Source organism: Battus philenor, unplaced genomic scaffold, assembly GCF_028537555.1.
Source record: "Battus philenor isolate CCGP_79_NKW_IND1 unplaced genomic scaffold, ilBatPhil1.0.hap1 SCAF_3, whole genome shotgun sequence".
Lineage (NCBI taxonomy): Eukaryota > Metazoa > Arthropoda > Insecta > Lepidoptera > Papilionidae > Battus > Battus philenor.
This window is the reverse complement of record NW_027181693.1, coordinates 2921897-2933902: the sequence shown is the minus strand read 5'-3', so window position 1 is coordinate 2933902 and position 12006 is coordinate 2921897. Positions and strand designations below refer to the sequence as shown.

Sequence of the window (12006 nt, the reverse complement as noted above, 5' to 3'; positions counted from 1 at the left end):
AGACATGTTTACTTTTTGTGTCAAATAACTAATAAGTATTTTTATTGTTGGCAGCGATCACAATCGGTATTAGAGTCATTGGACCAGCTCTGGGCTTCCTGTTGGGTGCGCTGTGTACAAGGGTCTACGTGGACCCACTTTCGAATCCCGGTTACGACAACACAGACCCGCGATGGGTCGGCGCTTGGTGGCTCGGTAAGTTTTTTCCTTTGCAGGTTCAACCTTATTTTATTTTCTATTTATTGCCTTGTAAGGGCTGCGCATAAAATAAGTTCGTCCTGAAGGTGGACGCACGAGGATCCAAGGAACCTCCCCTTTTGGGGTCTCAGTGACCTATTAAAAGACTCGAAGTATTTAAGAAACTTTTGGATATCCAAACAAGCAAAACATTAAATGTTTTTTTTAAGTTTTTTTAGATTTCTCTATTCATAAAAGAAAAATGTTTAAGGTGAATAAGTGGAGTGTGGTGAAACGTAAAATTCCATGAGAAACATTTCAGTACAGTATTGTACCTTAAATGCACATAGCTAAACACTTGTTTTATTTCGGTATTTAACTAAGCGGAGACTTAGAGCCGATTTTGTAAAGTCATCTCGTTGTGTCGTTGCTAAAACAAATTTGTAATAAATAATTAAATTTGTTTTATGGCAATATAGACTTAACTGTAAAAACATTAACGTGCAATAGAATGTTATTATTTGACACATTATTTATCATAATTTATGATAATAAATAATAAAATATAGAAAACTGTTTTCTTTTGCCACAAAAAGTTATACTTACATGTCCTTACTTGATTTATCCGATCAAATCTCTTTATCTTTTAGTTAAAAAAAGGCTGCATAGAACAGTTACCTTTTTAGAACCGATAAGATTCCTTCTAGTTTTAATACTGCTGTTTGCTACTTGCTGGACAAGAGAATATGTAGTTAGAAAACGAGTCTTTCAGATGTTCATGTTTGGTTGTAGATTCAAATTTAATTCCAAAACGTTCCGGGTACAAAGGGATTATTGAAAATGAAATTACTGAAGAGTCGTGTTATCTTAAATCGTATCTATATAAAGAGCTAATTTTTATTATCAACATGTTAGTCGGCACTGGTTTGTAAAATGTAAACGATTATAAATATGAAAACATTATTAATAGACATGGTTTTTTTTTAATTGCCCCTGCTATTGGGAGTCTCTCGTACCCCCTATCTGGTGTCGGACAGTGACTTTTGTTTACATTTATTTAATTTTTCACAACATTTTTTTATTTTCTCTCTCTTCATTTATGCATCTTATGATCTTCCATTCGGTATTCATTCCACATTTCTTCTTTCATTCTCTTTCGCTCTATGACCTTCAATAGACATGGGTTGGTACTGGATACGGTGGGCACAGGACCTGTCAACGTGGCGTTCTTGCGACAGGTCTGTCTTTCAGTGGGCGTCTGTCGGCTGATATGTTGGTGATAACCGAAAGGTTTGCTGAAAGGTTCTTTAGTGGCGACCACAAGCCGGAACATACGGCGTGGATAAGCACCCCTCCCCCCCATACACGAGGTAGATCGACAATATAGTCAAGGTTGCAGAACGTCGCTAGGTGCTGGCAGCGTTATACTTGTCATCGTAGGTGGTATGGGGAGGCTTATGCCTTGCAGGGGGCGTCCATCGGCTGATATGATAATGATGATAATGATTTGCTCGTATACTAACGTATGCTTCTAGCACCGTCAACGGGAACAGTACAAAGTTCGTGATACACAGGTTGTTTTATTATAGGTGTAAAAGCTAGAAAGAGATGAATATATAGCTCATTTGTCAAAGAAAAGCTTTAAAGCTTTTTTTATACCTATTTACAATTCGCGTACTCTGAAATGTTACTTTATTTCTTTCATTTGAAGTACGACTAGCCAGTAACTACTAGCAGTACAAAGTCTACGGTGACATTTATTTAAAAATAATAAACTTAATGTGTAGTAATCCGAATTTTGTAAATTATTTTTACACGTTACCTTATTCAATTTTTCGGAAATCATTGTTTTTCGAATAGGGTGTACTATACATAAATTGACAGCAAATGAACTTTAAGTTCAGCCCTATAAAGCTTTTACAAATATTGACAATTACCGAGTAATGTGATCTCAGAAATTTTTATGTTATAGTTTTACCGACTTGTAAGAAGCAAAAACATAAATAACTTGTATATAAGTGTGTAGTTCATGTTGTGTTAATTAACTTGTCGAACATACATAGTTGCACCTCCGCTCTTGTAACAAAGGTTCATGCAGCTTTATTTTAGAACTCGTATAGGAATACCTGAGCCTTGTGCGTTTTATTTTTTCGTAAAACGGAACGTAACAAGCCGAGAATAATATATGTGAGCTCGACAAGTTTATTGACTTTAAAGTTTTATGTGGCTTTATGGTCGTAAATACGTACATTGCTGCGGCGCTTGTACGACGCTTGTAAGAAGGGTTCCGATCGACTATAAATCAGCGGCGCAGTGGAAAGTAACTTGCGAAATTACCGCGATGCTACTTTGTAACTTTAATGTTATTCAATCGTTGATAAAGTTTTGAAATATTTAAAAAATTCCCTTCATGCTATCAGTACTCATTTGTGTCAACGATTGTACATGTATAGGTCGTTACGTAAATTGAGCCGCTCAGAAGCCAATGGGATTAAGTCCAAAACACAAAAATTGAGAAAATTGATATTTTTTGATACATTTTTAAAATTCTTGGTTTATCAATTTAATAACAAAAGTTTATAAAGTATTTTTTCGAAGTGTAAACTCTGCAAAAAACAAAATATGTACAGGTGTGTAAATAAAAACGTAAGTTTTTATTGAAATAATGATAGCATCTTTTAAGTTCTAGGACTCTAGGAAAGATAAAAAATTTATGTAAAAAAACTTTGATAGAAGGTAGACTTATTCGTAATGGCTTCTGGAATTATTATAAAATATATTCAGAAGATATTGAATCAATATTGGGCTATCCTTAATAACTAAGAAGATTATTATTTTTTCACCAAAATGTCCAAAAAGTAGAAAATAGCAAAAAATGATCTTACAGGCTTCTGAGGCGCTAATTTCAAAAGAATTGTTGAAAAAAAATCTTATGTGTTTTTAATATTATTTCAAATTTTAAAAATTAAATAGAATTTATGCACTTTGCGTGTTCAATCACTAAAACAAACTGTTAAGTTTTTTTTTAAACGCAAAGAAAATATATTTCATATTAATTTATTTAGATCGACAGAGGATTTTGGGACAACCTATAAATGGTCTTTTACATCCGTGATAAAAATTCTGTCGATACGTTGTAGCAGCTTTGTTAGTGCAAGCCGGGCCGATGCTTCAGTTCAGAGGCATTCCATCGCGGAACTGCCATCTACCGTTACGCAGCCGTTCGCACCGACGGCTTTGCGCGCGAAATTCGCGAAGAAAGCACGCACGTGACCTAAGTGCCAATCGAACGCGTGTGGCGGCCCACGAAGCGAAATTTGCATTTCAAACATACAAACGGTTTTTTAATACAATTACAATAAGGTTCTAAATCCTGTGACAAAAGCATGCAAATACCCGAAGTGGGGAATAGTCGAGCATGCCTCGACTGGCAATGTAGAATTCGCAAACACTCATTGAATGGTTTCCGCGTATTTCCTTATTGTTCAACTGCTATGAGCTAATGAATGGAGAATTGAACTTTAAAATTTGAATTTGTTTTTGAACATCGTTATAACTGAAACGCACGTGAGGCCTCTTTTGTGGGAGGTCGTCTAGGTGGACAATTATTTTATTTATTTCAGCCGTAGAATGTCCACGATTGGACATAAGCCGCCCCTTTAGATTTCCAGACATCTGGCTCTAGATCTAGATCTTAACAAGGTCTTTTATCCACGTTGCGGGTGGAGGTCCTTCACCTGGTCTATGGTCTACACTTGAGAACCTTCAAGCTCTACCGGTCAACTATTCTGCGCGCTGTCAGGCTTGCCCTTTGTGACTTCTAGTTGCCACGTCGTTGGACCACGTTGGTTATTTTCGTTCATCTACGAATCTCCTCATTTATAATTAGATTTCGTAGAGAATTCTGGAGCATGGCCCTCTCCGTAGCTCGTTGAGTCTAATGAGACCCGAAGTAAAAGACCCTGCTTCACTGCCTTAAATCATCAGGATATGAATCTCATCATATAAGCTGATAGACGACTAGTCCAAGGCATATTCCATATAGATTGCTGCGATGACCAATCTTGCGCTGCCAGCATTCAGCGAATTCCCGAGACTTTGGACTATATTGTCGATTCACCTTGTGGTGTGGGCTTACCCACGTCGCGTGAACCTTTCGGCTCTAAAGCCCGCCAGTTAGCAATATCACTATGAATTTTTTTTCTAAATACTATGTAAGTGGGTAAAATGTTTAATTAATGTATATGTCACATAGTCATTCTATGAGGGTTGTAACTTCACTTCACTAGCTTCCTTGTGACGTTATGCTATCAATCCTGACTGTTGTCCACCTGTATGACGTCATATATAGTCGACAAGTGTGGTGCGGATGTGATCGCGCTACCATATTGGGCTGCGTTCACGTGTTTATATTAGGATGTTGTTCTATGTAAGGTATTAGGGAGAACGGAAAGTAATATTGCTTTCTTAAGTTCACGAATATATTTTTAACAAGTTTTTATTTCTAATCAACAATATACTCACCTTCGTTATAAACAACTTTTTGTTATCTAGTATATAAATTTATAATGCCGGAGCGGTAAAAATCAATCGGTATATGTAAAATATGTCGACAGAATTATTCCCGACGATTACTACCTGGTGACCACTAATTTTATAATATACGACTAAATTAATGCAGAAAATATCCGAGTTAGTCATTTTTGGAGACTCAGGAAACGTTTTTAAGAATTTAGAAATGAAATATAACTGTAACGAAAGTATAAAACTTTAGCTTTAATTAATTCAACAAAGACAGCGAAAGCGATCCGTGGTAGGATCCGTATTCTACCTTAGATTGCCGAGTGGTCCTCGTCTTCGCACACACACATACACAATTTTCGTGCGAACGTCATTTTGCAACTGGAATACGTCTGTCCAGTAATATTTTTTTGTAAGTCCACGGAGCTTTTCGTTTCGTGAACTCAGTTTCGATAAAGCTGTAAAAACTCTCCGGGCCAACAGCGAAAACATAGAAACAATAGAACTTATTTACATTTAAATTTAAGCTAGCTTAGTCAAAGTTTTTAAATTTTGTACACTATACGAAAAATAATTAAACGTAATATATCTTCGTTTATTGTTCGATATCTAGCGTAATGTTGGAATTGTCGCACGATCTTGTTATAATAAATACTTACCGCGCGGCAATCTTTGAGCGCATTACCAGCGGTAACCGTCTCGCAGTGACTTAGCACTTTGCGTAACAACAAATTGATTCAATGCACTCGGCACTGTGCGAACAGATCTCGTGGCCCAATATGTAAATATATCGGCTGCTATTTCCCGCATTCACTGCCAATCCGAATCGACATTGTGATTATGTTTTCACGGGTGGAGGGGGGTTATTTCGTGTAACGATGTCTTTCGTTAGCTATGTTTACATCACGCACTGTTATAAATATATTTTACTCGAGTTTACGTAGTCTAATACAGTGTAAGAAATAAAAATATTCACCATTGGTTACAATTGTCATTTTAACCCAGAGACCGCAATTGCAAAGTATAGGCCTCTGACAAAAATATTTATGATGAGCAATACTATAATCACCACGCTTTGCAGGCGAGTTGACGATCGCTGTATTGTATGCAATGACGCTGCTGTCCATCCTCTAGAAACAAGTTAGTGAGCAGTGAAACAACTGTATAATTAATGCACTGTGTGAAATATATAAGGTTATACATCGAGAATCAAACCCGCGACCTAAGATCGCAAGTCTCATTCCTAAACCACTGTGCTATCACTGCTTCTCAATACGTAAGCGTGTTACTTAAGGAATAGCAGTTGTAGCCCAGTGGTAGGAACTGAGACTTGTGATACTACAATGCGGTCGGTAAAACTGTTTGTTTTTGGAAAAATTGCAGAAATCGTTGCGATTGAGAATATGTTTATTTATATTAAAAGCTATTAACAATGTAAGTTTATTATTTAGCCTATGTTGGTATATAATATATTTACATCGCTGAGTTTTATAATAATTTCCTTTTATACAGCATAAATTGCAGTCGCGTGGTCTTTTCCAATTTCTTCAAAATATACATAAGTAACATAGCTTAAATGTTGTTTAATTTGCAAGACTACGCTATTGTTTATTTCCTAATAAGTTTAATTTGTCTTATATGATATGTGCATAGAAGATTGAGAGTAAAACTGGCAGTTAGAAATTATAGATTTTTTATACAAATAAAACCTTTAACTCAGAACCGCTTTGTATTGTTTTTGACAATTACTATATGTTTACTATTGCAATATCAAATAATATTAATTCTTAAAAATTATTTTACCAAAAAATATAAAAAAACAATCTCGCATATCACTCATCAAGTTTTTTAATCTTATATTTACTCGTAGGCTTTGAATACGATTATAAAGAATATATTAAACTTATTTTTAGGTTTGTACAAGTATTGAAAAATGAAATTTTTTTTAATGATTTAATTGATTTCATATTTATTCATGTTACAATATAACAGTAATTAATTATTAAAAATATAATTATCAATTCGTATCTATGAATGGTTTTAAGTGTACTGCATGCGGAGGTTATATTAATAAAATATGAATATCTTTTCGTACGTCCGTAAGGGAGTTATGTTACAGCAAGTTTCCAGTATATGCCTGCATGCGTTATTGTATCTAGTGTAATGATAGCGGGGCGATTTTCTCTCGGCTTTCGCTTTTCCACGCGAACCGTCACGCTGCACGAGCGCGTCGGCTTACATAACGCCTGTTACATCACGCGCCGTCACCGCGGCTAAAATAAGCGCTCTATCCACCGGTCACGGCCAAGGCTGCGCGCCTTGTTACAGACAATTATGTCGACGCGTCTGTAATGAGGATTTAGTGGGTGGACACGCGACCGCCGGCACACTTTTACTTTCCGTACGACGTTGACCTATGTCGCATTCTATTTCAACTATAGAGCTCCATAAATCGTGACTTATTTTCCCTTAGATAGCGATGTGAACAATGGATTTGTACGTAATATAAACTACTCGCAATCGCCATGTACTACGTCTAGCGAACGCCCTTGACTGTGTTCCGACCGGACGACCTTGGACTTCGCAAATGTTCTACGTTTCAATCTATCGCGATAAATATTTTGGTACGCTTCAAGGTTTCCGCGTGGGGACCACTGTTCACCCTAATTTCCAACAATTTTTTGCTCAACCATGACCGCAAACTTCACAGATAAGTTATATATACAATATTATTTCTGGACATTTTTATCATTTTTGGAAATTCACACATACTTTACGTAATTTAAAGCTATGTTGAATATTTAACTTACGAATTAAACTAAATTTATGATATATACAATAAACAAAGATCATAAAAATTGTTTGAGTAAGACCACGTGATATACAGATGTGTATAACACGGTACAAGATGTTTTTATTACTCCAAACTATCATTACAGAAAGAATATTGAATGCCATTATAAACACATTATCATTATGTATTTTAAATCCACTTATTGAGCGTGATTTTTACCTAATAGTTACTTTATACGATAACTTGGATTGTACAAGGATCTTCTTTATCTCATTGTAATCCTTAAGAATGTTGGTCTAGACTTCAAAAATAATGTAAATGTTATCTAAAATATTTAATATAATTAATGGTAGAAATAACGAAGAATCAATTTGACGAAGACAGTATTGATATCGTCCAAGAAGTACCGCAAGATAGTACAGTACCCGGCGATAAATATTGCACGTCGACCTTTGGAAAGAGACACTCGGCTAATTTCGGCTTCGTAGAGCGTTATCTCTCACAAAATACAACTACTGACAAAACGTCACATAGGTAGTGTGGGACAGAGATAATACTCAACGAAGTCGAAATTAGCCGATTTTCTCTTTCCAAAGGTCGATATGCAATATTTAACGCCGGGTACTGTATATTAGCTCTGTTTGTTTTTATTATATACGGCTTTACAAACTTCTGAAGATCTAGACTTTATTTTAAAAATTTACAAAACTTATTTCAAAGTGTAAACGTTATAAGTACAAAATCTAGCCTCACCATAAAAATAATGAAGAATTAATGGAAAGAAACACATCATCTACGAACACAAGCCGGAATCCTACATAACCCTCTCTATTCTCTAGACTATTTACGTGTTTTTAAAAAAGATTTTCTATACAATTAAAAAAATATTATTCACAATTGCAATTGTACTAGCTACGGTGACAATGGAACTTTTGGCTCTAGACAATAGACCGTAGGTAGTACCTATAGTGACCGCCTTCATCGAAGGAGCCCTAGCACACGGTAGTAATATGAACACTAAAATGCTTTTACAAATCAACACTTATAAAAAGTGCGCACAATCTAATGGAAATAATTTATAAATGTCGCGAATGTATTTACGGTCGTGATCACTGTGTATTTTAACATAAATCAAATACTGATGGAACTCGGATTGTCTAATCGCTTTTTTACTATATACACAAAGGAGATTTTAGAGTTTTTTGGCGACATATCCAGGAAAAGCGGTGACAAGTTGGAAAAATTTTTGATCATTGGAAAGGTTGGACGGCAACTTCGAATCCGCAGCCCTATGCTTTGACCAGGTCAGGTTCCAGCCAAACTCGATACCAAAATGGCGAAAGCAATACACACCGCAGAACTCCGGCATATATGGCGTAAAATAGTGCACAATAAAATTTCCAAAAATGGCATGCAAAGGTGATTATAAAGTAAGAAAGAGGAATTAAAAATGGCCGAAACGAAAACAGTTGCTTTATAATCTTTTGTCATCTGCATTAATCTTAAAGTATGTATATTGACATAGTAGTAATCAGCAAGATGTACATTATTCATGATAATATTATTAAAGAAACAATTTCATGCTTCTCGGTATATCTGTTCAATATATATATATATATATATTTATTTATATAATTTAGCTAAGTAATATAGTAATAGACAATATATACTTCTGAAAACGAATGATAGATTGCATATCTTTGTTTGTACAGCTTGTATTAAAAGTGAGTAATAGTCTAAAATCATATTTGCAAGCATGGAGACAGCTATGTTATGGACTATTTTACAAGATCGAATCATGAATGAAAATAAAAACCGGGAAAACCAGATAGCACTCAGAACAGATAGCGGCTAGAGTTTCTGGAGAAGAGACCATGTATCTGTTAGCGTAGCGATGGAGGTTCATCCACAAGTTCAATGATGATTTCATTTAGGTTTTTTAAAGACACTAGATTCTGCTTTATATTGGTCCTTTTGTAAATCTATGTGGTCACTAATTTTGGTGATAAAATTACTAGTAACTACGTTAAATATAATATTTTATTTGTTTATCTAGTCACTTGATTAAAGCATCAAATAGAAATTATATACAACAGTGTATTTAAAAATATACAAGGAATTATAAATATTGTGAGAGATATTTTCTTTCACAATAAGATTAGTCTGCACCTAGTAGTGCCCCTTTGACTTCAGATAATTGTTATAATTAGTATATACCGTACTCGATGTACTGAATAAACAATGGATGACTGGCTTCAATGTTAGCCTCGTATTTTATTTGCTCATTAGCATTTTTTTTTTCGCGATGGCGTCCGTATGGATTTCTTTGCACGTATCGGCCGACGCTATGCTCAGAATTAATTAGATTCATTCTCGTCTAGATAATAGGGGCTAGAAAATTTGCAGCGTTATAACCTCTTGTGCAAATTTCGAGGGCGGTTGAATGCTCGTTATGATTAGCGCTATGATTAATATTGATTTGGAATATGTTATCGTGAGCTTGTGAAATTCTGGATTAGTCTATCCGATTCCTTTACGGTGTAACAAATTGGGTATAAAAATGACATAACGAATTTAATGTGAACTCATGCACTGTTTTTGTCATATACTGTTTATGAAAAATTCTGTTGATTTCTAAATTTAAAATAAATGTCAAAGTGTTCGTTGGCTACAAGACTTTTTTTAATTTCGTTCAGCCAGTTTTATTAATCGTTTGGTTCACTCTACAGTATTGAGACTAGTTAACATAAAAAATGTTTCGTCACGCCTTGCCATTACCTATTGTGGTTTTTTTTGGGTTATTGTTTTAAACTTGTAAATTTTCGCATAGTGTTATTCTTTTGTTTTTCTGTCCCCTATTACATGTTCACATTAACATATCAATGTTTTTGGGTCGAATTAATAATTTATAGGTAACTGGTAATTAATGCTGTAAAGATGATAGTTGTTTATCGACGAAATTTACTTGCATTTAGTCTAATAAGGTTTAACCCTTTTGCAAAGAGATTTTGTAACAATACACAGTTCATGTAACGTTTATTTAATAGCAGATTATCAATCCTTAAATGATAGAAAACTGACGGTTCGATTCCGAGAATACAATCTCACATAATTCACACTTTTTGCATTAATTATATAGAATTGACACTGCTCACAAATTAAAGTTTCTAGCAAAGTTTCTGGTATATGTCCCCATAGATATCTCTGTCACAAGCCAACGTCTTACAGTTGGCGTCTAAGGGCTGAAAAGAGGTTAGATATAATAATCTAATTTTGTTATTCTTATTATAAAACTAAATTACATATTACATATTGAAGTTCGCATGTCGGAAGTCGAAAGTAGATTTCTCATTTCCAGTTTTGGTTTGCGACCTTGTATTTTTTTTTAACATAAACCACTTTTTAGATAATGCACGATGAGTTTTATGTTTTTATATGTTATAGCATAATTTTGGACTAGAAGTTACAACTTTTTTTTAATATTAACGAAATTTCTACCAATGTATTTATTTATCACAATACTTTTAAAACCATAGCGCTGAAAAACTTGAAATTTGGTAGGAATAGTCCTTTTGTCAAGAACAAATCAGCTAAGAAAAAAAAACTACGTAATTTAACTTGAATGGTAGTAAAGGGGGCGGTCATTAAGTTTGCGAAGATAGGGGGCAGCTATCTTATATAAATTATAAAAAAAAACCTTTTCCAAGCCACCGAAAGGATGTCTGTATTTAACTGAATATTCTATGTTATATTCATAACATGTACTTTAATGTTGACTGGTAGAGTATGTCTAAAAGCATTAAGTCCGACTTTGCAAAGAAAAAAAATTGTGAATAAATAAATGAAATAAAAAATAAATAATAAATAAGTGCGTTTAGCACAAAACTATTGTTTTATTGCGCATTTGCGAGTGGTAGAGCGTAGAGCGCGACAGCCTGAAACCCCTTTTAAGGTAGCGAAGTTCAAAGGATTTATATAATTTCACAGGGTTGGGTCCTTCATCTTAAATATATAGTAATACAATACATGTTTATATTAATTAACCACTGCAGAGTACAAATGTATTTAGAAGTTGTAAAGCAATCGTCAGTTATTATGTCGAATGTCGCGTAGGAGACTCGTGTGGGAATTCTTAATGCGTATACGACATTACATCTCATGCTAATGCAATGTATTTCACACGGTTACATCCTCCTTTTGATATCCGCCTTCTTCTAGTTGTTTTATTGATAATACGTAATCTTCTTTACTTTTTTCTTTTAATATCGTTCTCCACATTTCCGCGAAATTTCGTTTTATTTTATTTTTATTTAACTTCATTAAAGATAAACAGAAACAAAAGGCAGTAAGAAATTACAAATTTAGAAATATAAAACTAGTTACAATTGTTATCTTATAAATATCTCACTAAGAACATTTAATGGATCAAATTCAAACAATAATAAAAGAAAACAAAAACATAACTAAACAGGGATCAATAATCCAGTGCATTTTGCAAGACAGACAGTAATAAT

At 34.3% G+C, this 12006-nt stretch overlaps 1 protein-coding gene across 2 annotated transcripts in view; it reads left to right on the top strand.

Annotated features, from left to right (window-relative positions):
* LOC137926834 (solute carrier organic anion transporter family member 74D-like) overlaps positions 1-12006 on the top strand; it is a 110657-nt gene that overhangs the window by 87060 nt on the left and 11591 nt on the right. For both annotated transcript variants that reach the window (XM_068770549.1, XM_068770550.1), the window contains exon 3: positions 55-195. In XM_068770549.1, coding sequence (XP_068626650.1) covers positions 55-195 — 141 coding nt within the window. The remainder of the gene's footprint in view (positions 1-54; positions 196-12006) is intronic.